This window comes from Gouania willdenowi, chromosome 3 (genome assembly GCF_900634775.1).
Source record: "Gouania willdenowi chromosome 3, fGouWil2.1, whole genome shotgun sequence".
NCBI classification, from domain to species: Eukaryota; Metazoa; Chordata; class Actinopteri; order Blenniiformes; family Gobiesocidae; genus Gouania; species Gouania willdenowi.
Genome location: NC_041046.1, coordinates 23148927 through 23171639, shown reverse-complemented (window position 1 = coordinate 23171639; position 22713 = coordinate 23148927). Strand labels below are relative to the sequence as shown.

The 22713-nt window shown below is 37.6% G+C and overlaps 1 protein-coding gene across 2 annotated transcripts in view; it reads left to right on the top strand.

The window, feature by feature from the left end:
* chs1 (chitin synthase 1) overlaps window positions 1-22713 on the top strand; it is a 52674-nt gene that overhangs the window by 8024 nt on the left and 21937 nt on the right. For both annotated transcript variants that reach the window (XM_028443050.1, XM_028443051.1), the window contains exons 2-16: window positions 5852-5921; window positions 6002-6068; window positions 10585-10720; window positions 11129-11314; window positions 11478-11679; window positions 13080-13240; window positions 13348-13423; window positions 13886-14004; window positions 14726-14903; window positions 17522-17618; window positions 17869-17965; window positions 19554-19675; window positions 20206-20301; window positions 21992-22156; window positions 22260-22407. In XM_028443050.1, coding sequence (XP_028298851.1) covers window positions 6022-6068; window positions 10585-10720; window positions 11129-11314; window positions 11478-11679; window positions 13080-13240; window positions 13348-13423; window positions 13886-14004; window positions 14726-14903; window positions 17522-17618; window positions 17869-17965; window positions 19554-19675; window positions 20206-20301; window positions 21992-22156; window positions 22260-22407 — 1830 coding nt within the window. In that variant the 5' untranslated portion in view covers window positions 5852-5921; window positions 6002-6021. The remainder of the gene's footprint in view (window positions 1-5851; window positions 5922-6001; window positions 6069-10584; window positions 10721-11128; window positions 11315-11477; window positions 11680-13079; window positions 13241-13347; window positions 13424-13885; window positions 14005-14725; window positions 14904-17521; window positions 17619-17868; window positions 17966-19553; window positions 19676-20205; window positions 20302-21991; window positions 22157-22259; window positions 22408-22713) is intronic.

Sequence of the window (22713 nt, the reverse complement as noted above, 5' to 3'; positions counted from 1 at the left end):
TAGATGTGATTATATATGCAGTAGTGTACAATTGTATCTGGTACCCCAATAAACTATTAAAAACTCCTATATAACTATGGTATATTTACTGCAGTATTCCCACTCATTGTGTACAGATAGAAGTATAGTATCAGCTAAGTTTGGGAGCTTAAAGCAGCTTCTTGTGGTATTATATAAGGAACATGAGAACTATTACAGGATGAAGAGCAGTACTTATTTAAATAACATACAAAAATATTAGAACCTCTTTCAAAATTCTCAGCTCATCTGCTCCGGAAAGCTGGTTAAGCATAAATTGCTGAGTCATGTTAGATTAGATTACCCGCAGTACAGATAGATTGTGCCGTATTCACAGTGCCAGCAACAAACAGTCTCTGCTTAAGGCCTCATACCAAAAACTCACATTCTTTCACCTCCACATACAGATAGGAAACCAGCAGCATCTGACCATCAAGGCCAAAGACAGTGGACTCACATTCACATCACACACACACACCAACTGACGCACACACATTATCAGTCAGTGGCACCAGCCTTCCTCACATTACATCCACGTCTTCATCATTCTCGTCTTTTCCGGGGGGCGGAGAGATTTTCTACCACTGCTTTAATATACAGCTCTTTGGTTTTCTTCCATTAGCTTGCATGCCTCCATCCTGCACAGGATAAGACACCCTTTTTTGTTCTCCTTTTCATTTAGTTTATAATAAATCCTTTTTTATAAAATTATCATGCTTTGGCTGGACTTCAATATTCACCCAGAGTTTCCAAACGAGGACAACCGCAATTTTGCCCTGACAAGTGTTAATGTTGACAGCAAATTTTTATTTAGTTTTAGTCATAGTCTTTTGACTAAAATGCAACTTAGTTTTAGTCAAAATGTACTCTTCAGGACTATTTCAGTTATAGTCTAGTTTTAGTCAACTAAATGACAACTAAACTATATCGCATAAGAGTTCATTTGTTTTCTAAAGACTCAATTACCATTGATCAACCTGATATGGGATGGTATTAATGTTTGTAATAACGACACATTAACAGATTTGATGTGTTTAAAGCATGAGGCCACATGCACTTGAGTTCTGATTTCATCCCATCTAACAAAATTATAGTTTTGTTTCATTTGTCGACAAAAAACATAAATATATTTTCATATAGTTTTTGTCTACTAGTGATATTTTAAGTGTACTAGTAGTACCAGCAATAAAACATTTGTTTTACTATTAAAGGTATTTGGTGCACTAGTGGGCGAGTAGACGACACTGGTCAAGGAAAACCGTCGACTAGACGATTCTGTGACCAGTGTTGTGGCAGTTTTGAATAGAATGAGACAGAGTCAAGTTGTTGGGTTTACTGGTCAGATGTGGACACAGGGTTTATTTGGTCAAAGGGTTTTTGAGGCAGACCGGTCTGGGATTCAGAGGTTTCCATGTAGTTATTCTGTGCTCTCAGGGTTTTGTATGATGCTGATCGCGCTAAGCATAACAATGACAGAGTCTCCGAGAAGAGACCTTGGCAAATGTTTTCAGTGTACGATGGTATCTGGCCTGCTTAGGGCAGTGTGACCAGGACCAGGAGAGATTCTGTAATCACATATCAACTAGTACTATTAGTAGACTTTAGGTTAAAAACTAAAAGATTTACTAGTAGTACTAGTACACTAAAAATATCTCACTAGTAGTAGAAGTAGACCTCATCCAAATGAAGGAGTGATTATAACCAAATCCAGGACCCTAATTGGTTGTAATACTTTTGAAAGCCAATGGCTAGCATGAATTAGCTTGCCCCGCCCCCTTATTAGCATATTATGCTTACTTACTTACTGGTGCTACCAGGGATGCTTTTCACCTCACCAGTAGTAATAGTTCCAGTGTTACTTCACTAGTAAAATATACTTGTGCACTAATAAACCAACCTATGGTTGAAATAACTGATATCACATTTATGCTCAGACGGCTTTCCGTAGTTGTCCACGCTTTAATTTGTTGTTGGTTCATTGCTTTTTCTTTCTTCAGCCACAACTTACAAGTCCTGTCCACTACAGACTGTGGAAGAGCTTTAAAGAACGGCAGGATTGGAGTGTTTGTCTCTCTTACAACGTCCTTAAATTCTTGCATGTGTTCATCTAATTTGCCTCCAATAGTTTTAACTATAGAATAAAACACATCCCATCCCATCAATATATGTTAATGAGGCAACCTGCTTCATTCTCAACACCTGCCCCTTTGTGATGTGCTCTCTCTCCTGCTTTCTCGTCTGTGTGTCTGATGCAGCAGGGAGTTACTCTCACAGCACATGGTTTTAAAATTAGTCTGAAGCCTCTGAAGGCATCAGTGTGATAAAAATAGTTAGAAATGGGTACCTGTGTTGTGGCAGTTCTGTAGGTCTGCAAGGCATCAGCTGTAAAGCCGCTACACCATGCCCTCTGTGACATCATTACTGTAAAGTGAGCATCTGAGATACACTGTTGGTCTCATTTTTACTTTAAAAAAACTAAAAAAAAACTACAGCTTGAGATGTATGTGGTGCTGAATGTAAAAACTCTTTTTCACAGCCAACATATTTTGAACATTTAGCTCACTTTCCTCACATTTAGCATTACATTACATTACACATTTTTTTTTTCTTTCATTTGAAACAGAAATCAATGTACAACAACATTTTCTATATCATTTAACATTCATATTTCTATTTAACATTTAGATTTACAATTTAGAATTACATTCAACATTTATAGTGAGCTTTTACATTTACATAATTTTTTTGTGTTTTCACATTTTTAACAATGATATCGAACATTCTGTTTTACATGAATTTGTCTCAAATAAAAAATTATCTAAATGTGAGGAAAGTGAGCAAAGTATGTCTGCTATGAAACAGCATTCACTTTTACGTTAAGATTTAACATTTACATTATTTTTCAATGGTTACATGTTTCTAACAATGATATAGAACATGCTGTTTTACATAAATTTGTCTGATATGAAACAGCTTTAACTTTTACAATTAGATTTAACATTTTGATTTGAATAATTTTTTAATGTGTACACGTTTTTCACAATGACATAAAACATGCTGTTTTACATGAATTTGTCTCAAATGAAAGAAAAATTTGCTAAATGTGAGGAAAGTGAGCTAAATGTCGGCAATGAAACAGCTTTAACGTTTACATTTAGATTTAACATTTAGATTATTTTTTTAATGTTTACACATGTTTAACAATGATATAGAACAAGCTGTTTTATACCTGAATTTGTCTGAAATGAAAGAAAAAAAATGCTAAATGTGAGGAAAGGGAGCTAAATGTTCAAAATATGTCTGCTATGAAACAGCTTTAACTTTTACATTTAGATTTAACATTTAGATTTAGATTATTTTTCAGTGTTTACACAGTTTTAACAATGATAGAGAACAAGCTGTTTTATACATGAGTTAGTCTGAAATGAGAAATTATCTAAATGTGAGGAAAGTGAGCTAAATATTCAAAATATGTCGGCTATGAAACGGTGACCGAGTTTTTACATTCCGCACTCCATACAGATGTGGCTCTATCAAGTCTATCAGCTTTTAAGTGTATTCTCAGTGTTTTTAGTGCAATGCTGCTCTAAAGGAGAGCATGATGCCTCTGCCATGTTGTTGACCATATGGCATCTTATAATGTGCCAGCAAAGAATCTTAATCAGTTAAAGGGAGACACACACACTTTTAAGCCTAAATTGCTCAAGCTCATAAACAATACACACGCAGCCATATACATTAGCATGCAATGCAACCACGAGGCTTCAGAGATGCACTTCACACAGGAGACCAGATGACATCATCAATCTTGTCGTGCAGTCTGTCTAAGAACGCGTTCCAGTGTTAGCTCTTGACTGACACCCAGTGGTGACAGCCGACAACAACTTTACAACAATTAGCAGATCGAAGCATTTGCTTTTGTTTGAATGATTATGGTTACTTCTTTTAATTTGTCAGACAAAATATGCATCAGATTTGGATTACATTTAGGGCAAAACAAAAAAAAACAAAAACAAGGTGAAACAAACTGCACAGACTGAGGACAAAACTAACCAAGTGTGCAACAATTGAAGCATGAGCCTATAAAAGTAGATTTATGTTATATTTGGTTCTGGGATCTGAGGTGCCAATAGGTTATTAAAAAGAAACATGAGATTTACAACTACAAAGTCCCAAACAGGAGAGATAAAACAGGCCTTCTTTGGCTTAGCGCTCCCTAGCACCTTCATCATTTTAGTTCACAAACCCCAGACTACAGAGGATTTCCCTGCATTGAATATGTGATCTAAATATTTGACAAACTAAAGCTATGTGAAATTACACAAAATCTCAAATTTACTGACAATAGTTATTCCACAATACCTTAGAACTTAATTCTAATTTTTGACTTCATTAGAGCTAATTTAGCACCGCATTCAGTAACATAGCTAAGCATGAATGGAATCCATTACCAAGTGACATTAAACATAACCTTTATAATTTTAAAAAATCCCTAAACAGAGATCATTTTGACAGTGGCTATCCGTACGGTTACCGTATCAATATACCGACATTCTATTCATACGCAGCGCCCCTACTTGGCTAGTTTAGGTCATGTGATATAGGTCAGTTGTTGGGCGGTTTAGGTCACGTGACGAAGACTAAACCTTACCCTAAACCTAATCGTAACCCTAAAAATTGTTGCGATATTGGTGTATAACCTAACCCTAACCCTAAGACGCTACTTACGTGTACTTCGGTGACCATACCAATAGCACCGAGGGTTGTCCGTATGGCAACCATACAAATAGACACTTTCTATGATTTATTAAGAAAATTTGGTGACAAACACTAATACTTCAGAGCATTTATGTCTGTTGTTATTGATTTTGTTTGAGTCGTAGTTGTTGAAATGTCTGTTTTGTTGGTGTAATGTGAACAGGATTATTATTTTCATTGCATACATTGTATTTTCATTGTGTAGTTTGTGGACCCCAGGTAGAATATCGCTAATGGGGATGCTAATAAACAAACAAAACAAACAAGACCTGTGGCTGGATCTTGGTTTAATTTCCAGACCTTTTTTTTCTTCATCTTTTTAGGTATGGAGCTAAACATAAACCCACGCAGTCACATTTTATAAATAATTTAATTTAACTAAGGTCACTGTGACAGATGCTAACGCTGTGCGTCTTTAGGCTGTGCGTGCGTGCGTGTGTGTGTGTGTGTGTGTGTGTGTGTGTGTGTGTGTGTGTGTGTGTGTGTGTGTGTGTGTGTGTGTGTGTGTGTGTGTGTGTGTGTGTGTGTGTGTGTGTGTGTGTGTGTGTGTGTGTGTGTGTGTGTGTGTGTGTGTGTGTGTGGGTGACGGTGGACGTGTTGTATGTATATGTCAGGGTATATATGACCCTTGTACCTTTTATTAGTGCTCATAAACCTGTATAGATAAGTAGCAGTTTCCAGGTAATACCAGCGTTTTATTGAGCTCTCTCCTCTCTCACAGCCCTAATCACTGAGGGGCGACCAAGTATTCCTGTGAACTGGCTGTTCTGTCAATAGACGTCAATCCCAGTGACACACAGCTTTCATAAAAAGACACACGCACACACACACATACCCCTGACTGGTGTATCTTTGTAACAGTCCTATAGAAAGTTAAGTCAGAAAGTAGATGACTAAAGGACAAAGTGCCTGGCAGATTGACAAAGAGGCAGAATTGGTTTCCAGCCAATGTCTACATGGAACTTTCGAAAATGGAAGTGATTTAAAATACACAAATTTGCCATAATCAGGAATTTTTACTCCACTTTGGAATATTGGACCTTCCTCTAGCTTTTTCTTCTGAATTTTTTTAAAGAAATATCACATGGTGGATTACTGCATGGAAGTGTGAAGACGTAAATCTAAGGGTAGAGCAAGACATCAAGGTATAGTATGTTTTATATATTTAAGTTGCACTTTAACACAAGCACCTTTGCATCTCATTTGTTCAAACTTTCTATTTCAGGTTTGTTCAAGTGCTCAGCCATGAAGGAAATCAAAGAGAGAATTAAAAACGTTGAAAAAAGGCAGAGGTAAACATTTCTTTTTTCTGCTTCATTAAAAAGTAAACTAAGGTTAGGGATACACGACAGAGGATAACGTTACAGGAGAGGAATATAAAATCACTAAGCATGCACTGATATTAGTCCATCACTTACTACTATTAAGGGTTTCATTTTGAGGATATATGTAATACTGGACTGTTTTTATCATACATTATACGTTTTACAAAATCCTCATTACTTAATTACTTACTACTTTACTCGCTTACATATTTAATTACTTATTACTAATTACTTGCTTTATACTTATTGCTCATCAATTACTTTTTACATATTGTTTATTACTTCTTACTACTTACTTACTCATTACTTTTTCCTAATTGCTTACTTTTTACATATAATTTACACATTATTTATTTATGAATCACTTAATTCCTCATTATCTATTACTTAATAATATGTGTTATTACTTACCTACTATTTACTTAGGTCACAGTTCACCTGAAAGTATGGAAAGAAGTTTTCTGGAATGATCTATTTCATAATTTAGTTATCATGTATTCTCATTCATTTCCACCTGAAGGCATATGTATTAATTATTATAAAAACTTAGGTTATACATTTTTTTTTTTTTTTTTTTAAAGCAACAGTTTCAAAAGGTGTTTCTATCTTCACCCTTACAAACGTTGTTTTGCACTCTGCTGTATTTTGCACTGATATTTCTTGAGGAACCATATTTCAGATTTAAGACACATTACGGCTCCCAGCTTTGATGCTGTCTGTTTATAAGCTAAACTAAGCGGATGTTTCATTTCCTGTCCACAGGAACCTCTTTCATTGTTAAGAGGTTAATAATATATGGTATAGGTATTGGTAATGGATATTATTGAAAACTGGTCGCACAGCAATAGATCATAAAGCGTAGAATTACCAGGTATGAATTTGAAGTAATTTACTGCTGAGGAAACAGTTAATTTCCCCTGTGCTTTGCTGCTGCTGCTGCTGCTGCTGTGCTTCTTTATTGCTGTGACTGATGCTGTCCCCACTGATCCAACCAACCCGCTCTTCAAGTCTACATTTGCAATCTTAAATACATGCTGCAGCTTCAAACACATTCTTTATTTCTGAGGTCAGAAAAAGCATGTCCTTTCTAGACTTTTCATAATGGATTTCATTTGATCATATCGCTGATAGCAAATATTGAAAAAAATAATCAAGACAGAATCATCACAATTCAAATTTACACGATAAAACAACGGCCTCATTTTTATGCTATGCTTGTGAAACTTGCTTGTATTAATCTTCCTGCTTGGATCCTTATTGCAAAGGAAATCTAAACTTTATCAGGTTTAAAACAAAAGATATTTTCCGCTTCTCATCAAACAAAACTGAATCCTGGACAGACTCATCTCCAATTTATTGACACTAAACCACACATGGAAGTTACTGATGTGTGACGGCTCGTTAAAAACCAAAAATAGAAAACCTTCTTTTAGAGATCAGATTAAAGTTATTTCCAAGCTTGATACAGATGCAGCTTCAATTGCTACCAGATACTTCTTTTATTATTTGTTTCCATGGTAAAATATCACTTTTTTTTTTTTTTTTTTACAGCTTATTGCAAAAGACTGTTTTTTTAAAAATGTGTTCACAATATTTCAGTTCAAAACACATTTATAAGATTTAATTTATATTTTTAAATCAATCCCATGTACTTGACATATTGAGAGGAGTTATAATAAGCAGGGTTATTTGTTTAACCCTCTACAGCGAGGCATGTTTTATTTGGCTCATATGAGTGCGTCAGAAACATTTCCTTATTGTTTAACATCGACTTGTGTCAGCGTGGCTCCGTCTCCTCTGCACTTCTCTATTTTTGGAAGTTGCCATAGCAAAGGTTACAATCACAAAGAGTTATCATTGCAGTCGAAAGAACAGGCACTTTGCAATAGTCAGCCTGCATGGAGACAATAAGAAGCTTATAGGTACCTTGATGTCAATAGCTCACAGTGCTGTAAATAAACTCCTACAGAGAACTGTCAAATATTACACACTTGTGATCACCAGCCACAGGACACTTTGATTTAAGTAGTGCTATACATACTGTACATGTTACAGTGTTTAACCATGGCTCAAGAGCATCAAGTGTGGGTGAACAATAAACTCATAATTATCTAAAATGAATGAATTAATTTAGTGCTGGGTTAGCCACCAGCAGACCGCTTTGACTCTGTAGGATAGTGTTAATCACTGAGCATTAAACATGCAGGATTTCTAAACAATAATGAAGTACTAAAAACACGAGCTCTCAGAGAGCGCAAACTCTGCCAAGCACCAAATAACCATGATCCTGATCATGGTACTATGATCATTCACATGGAAGACTTTTATATCCCCGTTAATAACCACACAGTAGATTCAAATGTATGGGCACTTTTTTTTTTAATTGTGATGAAATCCTCAATCCGGACCCAATTTAGATAAAGCTCTGTGCGATATTTGGGGAACAAACCAGAGATAGGATTTTTTTTTTTTTTTACTTTTTTAAAAAAGAATCAGTATATTGATTCCAATCCCCTCTAAACTATCTAATATCTTTGGTAACATTTTTTCATATTCTGTTAATTACTTTTGATGTAATCCTGCTAACAGATGAGCAAACAAACAAACAAACAACAAGCACTCAGAGAGCGCAGACCTCCGCCACATCATAGCAGTCCACCACACTGCATTGTCACCTACTCGCTATAAGATATTGATCTGGATTATGCCCAAAATCTATTAACTTGTTCCTTATCAGATTTCAGATATTTCCTGAAAATGTCTTCCAAATCTGAATATTGATTTTTGAGATAGACTATTAACAGACAAATAAAGAAATGCCTGTGAAAACATGCAAAAAGACACTATACTGCAAGATTTCAACTTTATATTTCACTCTTACAAGCTCCTATATCTTCGGGCTGATAAGGATAAGGGTATGCATCTATCTAAAGTCTTTACAGACAGATCAGGACATGTAAGACTTTAATTTTAAGTCACTGTGCACGTAGAGCAGCATCATTACACAACACATCTCTGAGTGTCTCCAGAGTTCATCAAAAGCATGTGAGACTGTGAAGTTTCTCCTTTAGCGTTCTGACTGACTGCAGGCATTGGAACATTCAAAGTCATAATGCTATATTTATACTAAAGCTTAGGTTCACAAAGAAGGGTATGCAAATTGTCACCGGGGGTATATGAATAAAAAATAAAAACAGCGCAGCAAAATTTTTCTGGTCCACATCTGGCCCATTGTGTCCACACCTGGGATGTTCATCTAGCCCACATATCACATGGAATGATTACACATGGCCGCGCCACTCCTGTTTGCCAAAACCTGGCCACAACCAAGCCATCACAATGCTTGAGGTCAGCCAAAGACTGACCAAATAGATGTGGTAACTCATACATGGGCCACTTATGGCTCACATCCAGATTAATTGATGCTAACTTGCCACAATTCAGCCAAAACTGGCCAAAATATGTTTCAAGATAACTAGCCCACAATTACAGCATTACAGGCAGGCTACTTCAAGCTCACATGCGTTTTGTACGGGTCAGAAGAATGCCAAAAGTGCCAGATTATTGCAAAATGTGGCCCACATCTGTATGCTATCTGGGGCGTGACAACATTGGAAACAAGAATATAAATAGACCAGTCAGGAGCCTCCATGCATTGCCACAAATTACACACTCGCCTCTGTAAGACTATCCTCTAGTGGCGAGCAAATACATTACATGGCCAGTCACCCTGCTCTCCTATAGACTTACTGTAGGTGAATCTTAGCGCCAGAGAAGCGGCCTTGTCGGCATCAGATGCTGTATACTTTAGATGTAATTTAGCACTCTTAAATTCCAAGACTGATGGAGAGTTATCCTGTGGTGGATGTGTGTGAACTCTGAGAAGCAACCAGAGGTAAATACATGTGTTTCAATGTAAAAAAAAAAATTGTGTATCAAAGGTGTACTGTGGACCAAGATACTTGCAGCGCTACACGCGTGGATAGCTGAGCTACGAGCATGGCCATGGACAGCAGCGAGGAGTCAGATGCAGAGCCCCATCATGCAGCCTCAGACAGAGAAACAATCTCATCAAAAAAGCACAAGCAGAGTTATCTGCATTCTCTCAACCTCACCCTTCTCATTAAAGTTGTAGTGAGTTGTATTTCACAATTTCAGGATAATTAATTTGTTGTATTAGTGCAAAATGTTCAATCAACAAATGTTGGTCGATTTGTTTTTCCAAAAACAGAGATATGTTTCTCACTGAAAATCTGAGTAGACATAGCGAATAAGTGATCATTCTGAATAAGAATATACATTATTCCTCATCAGGATCGGTAAAAGACAAAGTTCACTGTGGGGCTACATTGTATATGACATCACATTATTATGTTTAAGTGTGCAGGAGTAGTGGGTACATGGCTTCAGGTTAAATATCTGAAGGGGTACGGGACTGTGAAAAGTTTGGGAACCACTGTCCTAAAGTATGTGTGTGTTTCAGGGACACATGGGACCCATTCCAGCTGAACCCTGTAGGAGCTGAGAAGGAGAGCAAGAGAAGGTGTTTCCATTTGGCCCAGTACCTAGTGGCGGTTATAGTGGGATTAGCAGTGTTGACTAGTGCCATCATCGCCAAGGTATCATAATGTTACTAGTTTGTGTATCACAAACTAAAAAAGAAAATTTTACTTTTTTAAAATGGAATTCACACTTATTCGTGTTTGTTTTTTTCATTACCAAAACATCTTCAAATGCTGATAAGTTTGTTATAATCCATCGGCTTCTGCTTTGTTAGTGTTCATGGGTTGGTTGATTGGTCCCTACCAGTTCTATTTACCTAAGCAGGAAGATGTTTAATACTTTAAAAATTACTGTATAAAATAAAACCACACTCCACGTGATAGATAAATTGAAGTATCAAACACATGATGAATAATTCACATTAAGATTTCAAAGAAAGGAAAGCATAACAAGAGAATCACTGCTGAGAGCATATTAAATAAATTCAGCTTGATTAAGTCTTGATGGATTGTTTGTCTACTTAGGGCTCTCTTTTGGTGTTGTCAACAATGTCCAGTCCGACCTCGATGCGCAACGCGAAGGAGAAGCAGTTCTACATGCTCATGCTGGTCTTCTGCCTGGTTTGCCCCAACTTTCTGGTGTTTCTCAAGTCACTGTGGCGTTGTGCCTTCAAAAGCTTTGTACAGCCCAACCTAAAGACTATGTCACTCGTATGTGTTTTCACTCCATATCTGTCATATTACCTACTACAGTGTAGTTAAATGTTTTTAAATTGCTAATGATCAGTAGCGCTCTATGAATACAGATTACTTACTTACTTACTCTGGCAGGAAATCGTGCATTGATTTATTTGTGTTTTCCTTTATTTTCCAGATCTGTGTCATTGAATGTCTGGTGTCTCTGGGCACGTCCGTCCTGGTGCTGGTGGTCATGCCTCAGTTTGACGTATTGACAAATCTCTTCATCGGGGGAGGAGTCTGTATTTTGTCTGCTACTATGCAGATAGTATTCAGACTGCAGAGTGAATCTTGGAAAATAATGTTTCCAATCTGCTCCCTTGTTCTCACTATTGCTGGTAATTATCATTCATGTGCGGTCTACCAGGAGAACGTTCTGCCTTTAGCACTTTTTCAACACATCATTACCACAGACAGCAGGAGTGGATTAGAAAAGTGCTCCAAAGGTGTGACTTGTCTACAATACTTATTACTATGTGGAAAAAAACAAAACATGTGAGCAGTGCTCTACGTAAATCACATAAAATGTATCCTTTTAAGTGTTGATGAGGCCAAAGGATGCCTCAACTAATGCTCATCGCTGTCACGTTGTTTCTAGTCTTATACCAAGTGTAGGAGGAGAGTCGACAGATATGTTTTTCTGAGGTTGATTATTTTTCATGTGTTTTTAATACATGCCTGCTGTAGTTTGAGTCACCAGGGTTTGAGTGAGCTGAAGATCCTTACTAATTATGAGTCCCCTCGTTTGCTGTCTTTTTATTGCTGAGGTTTTGGATCCAAGGGTGGTTCAGTAAATCTGCCACCCCCCTTATGACAGCCATCTCAGCTGCATGATGAAAGATTTATTAACTGTCAAGATGTCCCCGACAAATTTGGATCGAAGCATTGAAACGTGGTAGTAGGAAGCTCCTGGTTATAAAGTGGTTTAAACTTTTAAAGGGAAGGATTAAATTATTTTTTCTGCATGCTGATTGGAATCAGTGAATGGCTCCAAGTTCCACTGTCGTACCAAAGTGCACACTGAATTAATTGCAACAAGAGTAGATAACCAAACTTCAGAGCTGTAGATGGTTGGAATGTAAATGTCTCAGAAACAATTACATCTTCTTTATATCAAGAACAACTAAATCCCACAATTCTCACAAAACCATTTGGGGTGTTGTGCACAACACAATGGACTAATTAACACAAACGTGAACATAGCTGTAGCTGCAGCCATTTGCTAAAATAAAAAAGTTAATTTCATTTCTCATTAATGTACACTCAGCATCTTGACAGAAAAAAAACCAGATATGTAGAAAGTTTTGCAAATTTATGAGAAAAGAAAAACTGAAACATCACATGGTCATACATAAGTATTCAGACCCTTTGCTGTGACACTCATATTTAACTCATGTGCTGTCCATTTCTTCTGATCCTCCTTGAGATGGTTCTGTTTCTTCATTGGAGTCCAGCTGATGTTTCAGTTTTCTTTTTTTAATAAACTTGCTAAAATTTCTACATTTCTATTTTTTTTCTGTCAAGATGGGGTGCTGAGTGTACATTAATGAGAAATAAAATGAACTTTTTTGATTTTTAGTAAATGGCTGCAATGAAACAAAGAGTGAAACATTTAAAGGGGTCTGAATACTTTCCCTACCCACTGTATATGACCTATAATACACATTTAGAAAAGTTTACCCAGACTGGGACATGGTTTGACAACTCATATCTAACAGTCTAACTATCTTACTGACAGGTTACTGCCTCCTTGGAGTTGACTACTATGTGCGCGTGTCGTCCTACGTAGACAATCAGACGGAAGACTGCTTTGTCTACGTAGGAATCGGTATTTTTGCCTCTCTGCTCATTTCCCTCTGCTGGTGGGAGAATCCACTGCAGGCCTCCAACTGTATGAAGGTATGTTTTCCTCTACTGAGCTCAGCTGCGGAAAGCCTTTGTTTTGACAGTGGACAATTTTTTTTCAGATTTCACTAAATTATCCCAATTTGTCTCATATCTGGCAGGAAATGTTGGCAGAGCTGGACGGCTACAGAGACTTTGTGTTTGTTATCAGCAGCATCCTGAGGATAATCGTCACAGGTACTCATCCAACATCAGTGTCACCTGTATCAGCATGACAAATCATGCAGGGGAAAAACATGCACACTCTTGAAATGTATCATTGTTACCAGGCATCACCCTGTTTTGTCATGCACGGACTGTAAAACCTCATTTTTAACACTCACACTGGGAAACAAACAGTTTTCTGTGATATGAGGAGAGCAGATGGATGCTGGAGAATGTTCTCCAGCTATGGTGATGATGGCAATGATGCTGATTTAATTTATTTAAATGAGACTGTTCATTTTGGTGCTACAGAGTTTTCCTAAAAAAGCTCAACTGTTCCCTTTAACATCAATTTAGTTTGCTGAAAATCCACTTTTCTAATCTCTAATCAAATCATAGGTTTAAATACAACCATCAGACTGCATTCATTCCTGTATGTGCATGTATTGACATGAGAAAGTCTCTTCTAACATGTGACATGTGTTTCTGCTGTAGGTGGGGTCTACCTCTTTTACCATGTACTTATTGCAAAGTCCATCGTGTGGGAAGACTTTAACCTGAGGAGTGATGAGTGGGAACTGCTGCAAACAGGATTAGGGTTGTTTTTCCTGCAGGTAGGAGACGAAGGACACAGGGAATGACAGATGTGTTCTGCAGTAAGGACAGTACATGATGTGCACCAATACTGTGTTTCATTTAGGGTGATTTCTTCCTTTACCTCCATTATGCAATAGCAGTTTATGGCCTGAATGACAATGGCGAAGTTATTGTGTAGGATTGTTTGTCTACTTAGGGCAAAAAAAAGGACATAATTAATGCTGGCTAAAATGAGAAGGTTCTACAGATTAAATGCCAATAATCTTTTTATTATGCTATACATTTATACATTACACATCATACAATACACCCATTTAGAATTGTTTTTTACAGTTAATTGTTAGATGATGAATGATTACAGTGTGCTATGTACAGAGATGTTATTCCACTACATTTATTGATGAACAATAGAGTCCCAGTTTTCCAAAGAACAACAGAATGGCTCTGAATAAAAAAAAGCCACTGGTTTACAAAACAGTAGCTCTCTGTTTAAAGCTTCTTCCACACTTTGTCTGATAAAGTTCAGAGTTACAGAGTATTCAAGAAGCATAATGCACTCTACACTTGAAAGCAAATCCTATATAGCGTTGAATCATATTTGACTTTGTGCACATTAGATGAATTATTGCTGGTAATAGCTTTAGCTTGAAAAACTGCTTTATAGCGTTGCTATGAAATTAAATTTCATGCCCAGGTCAGGATATTTCCTAAACTTATTTCTCTTGCTTCCTGTGGCAGGCTTTCTGCTCAGCAGCCTGTCACTGGTTTGGAGTTGTGGCCTGTAAGATTCATGCTGTCAGGATGAGCTTTGCACTGCCCGTCTGTTGCACAGGACCAGCAGTGCTGCTGTTGGGCCTGATTCTCTTCATCACACAGGCACAACAGCTGGAGGGAGCCGCGCACGGAAGCATCACAGGTGACTTTGGTGATGACCACTCTTTGTATTGGTGGTGATCTGACACACTCTCACAAGATATAATCAAAGGGGCTGGATTATGATTATTTTTCTACAGTGATATGCATTCCTTTAGCTTCATTCAGAGGGCCAAAGTTGAAAAAGTTATCTTTCCTCCCTCCCTTGTTATTCCACGTTTTGTAAAAAGTCAGCTCCAAACGGGTGAGTTGGGTTTTTCCCCCAGTATTACGACAAAAGGTGGAAACTCTTCCTCCTGACAATCCTGGCTCCTCCTACCCTATATAAGAATGTGAGAATGTGAGCTCCTCCCTTTCAATCTACCTCACAGGTAAAACAAACACACTGCGGTTTAATATGGAATATACATTATACTTTGTTATATCTGTAAGGCTACATACGGAAAATTTTGTTCTCTGCATTTAACCCATCCCTGAGGAGCGATGGGCAGCAATGGTGTAGCGCCCAGGGAGTAGTTAGGGTTAATATGAGGGAATGATTAACATCCCACAGTGATGGACAAGGGATATTAGAACCATTACAAGCCTGCTCCCTTAACCACTAGTCCCTTTATTTACAGATAATGTAATTATTTTTCAGTATATAGATTATCCAGTATAAAGATAATCCGAAGCGCAGCGTGATCGCTCACAATCAGTTTCATTTTTAGTACCCGTTACATCGCCTCATATTGCCTTTGACATGATCTGACGTGTTTGTGACCCAATGCGACGCAGCGGTTCAACAAAACAAATTATTAGCACCGTAAATTGAATTTTTTTTTTTTTTGTGATCTAGTTGAAATAGAAAATTAGATTGACTTTTTGTTTTACTGTCCATTGTACGATAACATAAGGGATGTTCTTTTCAAAAAGAAAATGTCTTCAATTTACATTGATTTTTTTTTGGTTACATGATTACAAAAAACTTGGCGTGTTTCAAAAAAGGAACCTTTGTTGTATCAGATTTTATTTTATAAGCCTGGGGAAAAAAAGACAAAACACGTGATTCAAGATTGAACTGTGCCAGTAGCTTGCATCTTTGGAATGTTATGAAATGTTAATGTAAATGTAAATCACTGCAACTGACTTTTCCGGTCTTTTATAAGCCCATGAGGGTTGGGTACAATGTGGGTATGACACAAAATAAATTAAATCAATCAATCACTCACTCAATCAAACGGACAATTCATGTGGTCAGAAGTGGTGAGGAGGAGAAGGAAGTGTTGTAGCAGCTCCGCTGAGTGTTTGAAACAACTGACCGACTCCGCTGCTGCCGCGCACACACCCTGAAACAGTGTTTGTCTGACTTACAATCACAATAGCCGCTTAAAGGTAGGGGAGACGATCTGCAAAAGCTAGCATGATTTGGAATGTAGCTTCCCCGACGACCCCGTCTTTACCCTCTTCACCCCTCCCCTTTGTGCTTCGTCTCACTCACATGCACGCGCACAGCTGCTGCAGAAGAGGAGCTCAGCTCATCACTTGTATTCTGTAGAAACTTTGTTGTCTCATATCTCATTCAGCAGTAAGTAAACAATAAACTTTACCTTTAAATATGTTAAATAAAAAAACTTGACCAAAAACTCTGTTTTAACTCTGTCAGCGGTGACGCGCTTTCAGTGTGAGCTCGTGCACGCGAGGGATCAAGAACGAGCAGGTAGGCAGGGAGACAGGATTGGTTTAAATTAAAAGAAAACATCACTTTTTTCCATTGGTCAAAGTTATTACAGATTTACAGCTGCTACGGTTGACAGATTTTCGTCGTTCATTTTTCAGAGCTCATAAGATCTTAATTTCTGTCAGGGCATGAAGACAATTTCAACCAAAAATGTAAAAAGTGTATCTAGAGAAAATCGTCTACCATAGCTTTAATTAGCCATGTGTTTTACTGTAACGGCCAGTTTTTTTGGCTGAAAGAGTGTGTGGATAACAAAAGTAAATCGCTATGGTGATCACGCTCTCCAAGAGCGAGACATGAAGTCTGCATCTACAGACACACCTACTTAGGCATATGCATGAAGGCCCCCCTGTTTTTTAGAAGAGTCATGAAATTGACTTTTCAGAGGGCTAAAATCCCAGAAAACAGGCGAGTTTGGGAAAAAAAAACCTCAAATACTATATGTAGTTGGGATTCTCAAAACAAATGGAGAAAAATAGCATAATACTAAACCTTTAAAATCAACTTAACCTTACAATTAGTGAGATTTTACCAGTGCTGTTATACAAGCTCCAACAGTATAACCAAGAATAGTATAGTGTTTGTTTGATGCCAAAAAACCATTGTTGAAGGTGTGCCAGGTTGTCCTTTGATCACCCCAAACTGGCAGTCTTCCACATTTTGTGTGTTTGTTCGTCATAAAACATCTTATGATGTCTCGGTGGATCAAAGAGAATATAACTTACATACTGAGCTCATTCATGATTTATGGCAAAGCGGTTTAAATGAAGGGCATCACATCACTCAGTGGTCATGTTTTATATAAAGCAAATCAGTTGTAGTTAGTGTAACTGCTCATCATAAAGATGGTGTACGTGTTCACCCACAAGGTGAGCTGAGAGATGTTTGTCACTATTGTCCACAGAGCTTCAACGTTGATTCATGTTTGTTTTGCATGGCAGAGTTCTGTAAAAGCTTGATCTATCTGAGTCACCAGAACACAACTCCTGTGGTGCTACTCGAGATCACCAGGAGTATCTGTCGAACCTCTCTGAACAGGTATGTCAATGAGTGTGTGCACAATTAATTTCAGTGTTCATATTAAACCAATTCCCTGTGAGGTCACGGTGTGTGTGTTCAGCATGTAAGAGCTGCTGTACTCATCATTTCAGCTCCTGGTTGGAAATATTTAAGCTATGTCATATACTGGAGCAATCCAGCACTCTTATTCAATACTTCACAATATACACAACATCCATTTACCAAAAGCAGATGTTTATAGTTTTTTTGTGTCACATTTAAATGACAGCCACTACCTCCAATGGCCATTTTCCATGTTGGCTCTCGAGGGAGTGTGCATGTGGTCTGGCTTCGTCACATGTACCTACTACGTATGGAAGATCAAGGTAAGCATAGAAACTCATGCATTTACCTCATGTTGGAAGCTTACCTTGAAATCAAAATTTCTGTAATTTTAAGTCAAATCTAATGGTAAAACTAGTGCTGTCAAGAGATAAAATAAAAAAAAAATATGTACGATTAACTAATCATGCTCTGTAATTAAATAATCTAATTAATCTCTTTTTTAATCGCACCTAAAAATTGCAGAAAAATGCCCTCAACTTGCGGTATTTTCAATTAAAATTACATTATTGTGGCAGATTAAAACATTGATATTTAACAAAGTGGCTTTATAAACTTATTTATTGTTTGTTTTTAACAGACTAATAGATGCAGCCATAGCTATTTACTATGGGGCAAAAAAGTATTTAGTCAGCCACCAATTGTGCAAGTTCTTCCACTTAAAGAGATGAGAGGCCTGTCATTTTCATCATAGGTATAGCTCAACTATGAGAGACAAAATGAGAAAAAAAATCCATTAAATCACATTGTAGAAATTTTAATGCATTTATTTGCAAAATATGGTGGAAAATAAGTATTTGGTCTATAACAAAAGTTCATTTAATTACTTTGTAATGTACCCTCTGTTGGCAATGACAGAAGTCAAACGTTTTCTGGAAGTATTCACAAGGTTTTCACACAATGTTGCTGGTATTTTGGCCCATTCCTCCATGCAGTTCTCCTCTAAAGACTTTCAACTCCCTCCAAAGATTTTCTATGGGGTTGAGATCTAGAGACTGGCTAGGCCACTCCAGGACCTTGAAATGCTTCTTACGAAGCATAACTATTTAAATAGTGGAAGGTACGCCTCTACCACAGAGACAGCTTTTTTGATTACATAGTTGATCATTTAGAAGACCTTATATTAAGTTGCATTCCTACAGGTGTTGATTTTAATGAGTCAGACATTTTTCTCAGGCAATTAACAGCCAATACACTGTCACACTCGAGCAACACACGCCACTAAATATGAATACGATAAAATACAGTAAAAAGCACTAAGGGAAGCTAAATTGTTGTGTCAAGATCTGCGTAGGACCCGTTCTGGTCCTCCGTGTGTCCGTACCTGGCTACAGCACGTGACAGCAGCATCAGAGAACAAAACTACTGCAGGCTGCTCAGTGTCTGGAAATACAGCTTTCACATTTATTATAATTAATTTTATTTCATGGCAATATTTTTACTAAGTGACATTTAGAAATTAAAATGTAGCAAGGTACCACACGAAAAAATATACACAAGAAAAAGAGTACTGATTGTTTAAAAATACACACAAAATATATATATACAGTATATATATATATACTCAATTACAGTAACAAATAAATGTAATCCATTGCTTTTCACCTCTGCATTTGTGTGCTATCTACTGCTACCTAGTATTAAAAAAAGCCAACATATATTTGCATTTGCATTGAAGATAATTTTTAGCTTTAATGTTGCCTGAGTAAATGCAGTAATCCATGTTTGGCACATGGCACACATGAGGACCTCCAAGCCCAGTCAGTGAAATGCCAGTTTTAATCGATTCAATTAACAACTTAATCCTTTCTGTACATTTGTGGTAAAAGTTGACTTTTTACAATGATTTAGGTTCAGCGGATAGAAAGAACATCTCAGCTATTTGTTCGTCGACTCTACGAATCGACGTTCATTGACCTCTCTTTGCTACTCAACACCAAGATGAAAGTACCGAAGGCAGCAAGCCCAAACAGGTAAGAAGGCTCAAAAAGGAAACATTGGTTTTCACCATAACTCAATCTGGTCTGTGAGAAAAACACAGGACAGCAGCTCTCATACTTTTGCTCTCATGCCTCCCAAAGCGCACACAAACAGCTTCAAACCCATCCATTTTCTGACCCCATTGCTTCTTTTTTTAGTGTGTGTCAAGGAGGTTAAAACCCCCAACTGACTAACTCTGAATCACACCAAGGCTTTGCAATCAGGTTTTCAGAAAACCCAAATAAATCAAAACTTTATATTTATTATTGCAACTCCATCTCTTTTTGTTACTCTTTTGATTTGTAATGTGGTGCCAAATACAAATCGTTCCTTTAATGAGACTCGTAAAACAAAACATTTACACAGTTTGTTTGGTGCACCAACATTTAAAGGTATCTTTATATTTTTTTGCAAGTTTTACTTTGACACAACAGTCTTTTTGTGCAGTAATGTGAATAAAGTGTTCTGTTTATAGCACGGGATCTATAAATGTTCATTTTGTCTTTGATTTTTCCCTCCACAGCCGAGATGAAATACAAAACTGTGTGATCTATCTGTGTGCCACAATGTGGCATGAGACCTACGATGAGATGCTGAAGATCCTTACCTCCATGTTCAGGTCAGTGGTTTGTTCTCAGCAGATGGGTTAGAAGTTAAAAAGTCTGTGTTATAGGGCTTTCTGTCAGGAAGCTCTCCAAAAGGAAGATTGCTTTAGTAATATTAAAAAATAAAGTAGAAACAACAAATTAAAGATGACTAGACTCATGACACATGGTCATGGAAAATGAACCCACACTCACTCAGTGCTCAGTGGGGAAGGTAATTAGGTGATGAAGAACACCTGAGTGGAAACAGGAGGTAAGAGGGGGACTACTCTCACACAATCATACTGACAAGGCAGTGAGTGAATACACAGACAGGAGCCCCTTACCAACAAAGACAGAACTGAGAACTAAGAACAATCAGAACACACAACCAACCACAAACTACAACAGGACTGACAGGAATAAAAACAAACAACAACAGGTGAAAAAGCAGCCCCAGTGGCACTTGAACCAGAAACTTAAAGAGACTATACCACCGCTCCACAACTCCACTTAACCACAAGACGATAATCCATCCAACCGTTTTTTGCCACTTATTTGTGGTTGGATTGTGGGGGCAACATCCTTAGCAGGGAGGCCAAGACTTCCCTTTCCCCAGCCACCTCATCCAGCTCTTCCTGGGGGATCCAGAGGCAAACCCAGGCAAGCCGAGAGACAGTCCCTCCAGTGTGTCCCTGGGTCTTCCTTGGGGTCTCTTTCCAGTGGGATGTGCCCAGAACACCTCACCAGGGAGGCGTTCGGGGGGCATTCTACTTTTCTCAATGTGGAAGAGCAGCGGCTCAGTGACTCAGAGCCCCTCCCTGGTAACAGAGCTTCTCACCCTATCTCTCAGGGACAGCTCAGCCCATAGGAGCACATAAGAGACAGAGATAATGTTCAGAAGTCTCAATCGCTATCAGAAGAAAATGTAGACATACTAATATTGTTGAAAAGTAACTTGTCCATATTTTTAATCTGGCCCCTGTAGACTGTAAACTTGTTATGTAAAGTTCATGCGCAAATATTTCTTTGAGGAATGTCATAATGAAGACATTCGTGATAAAATGACATGACAAATGAGAAATTGTGAGAATATTTCCTTGTGGACATTTTCTTGTGCATGACTGCACATTTACTCCAGAGTGAACAAACATGCCCACAATGTCTCTGTGTGAAAATGTACTGGAATAAGGACAGAGAACTACATCGTATAGCTGACGAATTATAAATGACTAATCTCGATACTTTGTAACACGTTACACGTTACAGTCCTATCACTAGTAAAAATAGGGGTGTGGGAGGACACAGAGTTAGATGGATGATAACAGGCTCACGATAATGATACAATATCTTTGCAAAGACAAAAAAAGACCATAAAATGTGGTTAGAAAATTAGCCATGCTTTATTTGACTTTAACTCTGGACATACTCACTGACGACCTTTTAAACTCAAAAGGAAAATGAAAAGCAAAATAAACAAACCACGTCTTGTAACATTTTATATTGCGATGTCTTGTCACACTATATTTCGCCACAAAATGTAGAACTAACATAATGTGGTTCTTAAATATAAAACTGCATACTTTTTTTTAACCTACATTTTAATTTTGCGCTGTATTTAAGCTTCAACTGTCAATATCAAAAACTAAATGTTGAAATCTGTCCATTACTCATCACTTTACTTTAGCTGAAAGGTTGTTGTTGTTGTTGTTGTTGTTGTTTCAGACTGGACCGTTACAGAGGCGACCCAAAGGAGCAACATAACGACTGCTTTGACTTTGAGTGCCACATTTATGTTGACGATGCTTTCATGACTGAAAAGGGCACAGAGAAGCGACTGGTTAACTCTTATGTGAATGACTTGATCCATGTTGTCATAGAGGTGTACAGGTGAAGCTTAAAGTCTTTTTTTCTGCAATCACACATTACATCTAGATGCTACAAATCTGTATTTCCGATTTTTTTTTTTAAAACGTCTCAATCTTTCATTCAGAGTGTTCACCAATAAAGAGCCGGACGACGTTTCCATCATTGATGCACCCTATGGCGGCAGGTTGATGTTTGTTATGCCTGAAGGCAACATGCTTTACATTCACCTGAAAGACAAAAGCTGCATCAGGAACAAAAAGAGATGGTCCCAGGTACAGGAGGGCTGTTTATATTGCATGTAATCGAAAGTTATTAGAAAAACAGGGCTTATAATTATTATACACGCTTGTCAAGCATTCAAGATTCCAACCCCACCTGCTTCTAATTTACTCTGTATGTTCTTCATGTCATTAATCCACATCAGCAAACTTAGTGCCTCATTTAACATCTGTCTGTACTGATGAGTGGTAACGCTCTGAGGTGCTAATTATTTTTAGCAGAATGCCTATTACTTTTTGATTTTAATATTCATAACTCTGTCATGTAAACTGAACAACAATGCCTTAATGAAGGATAAA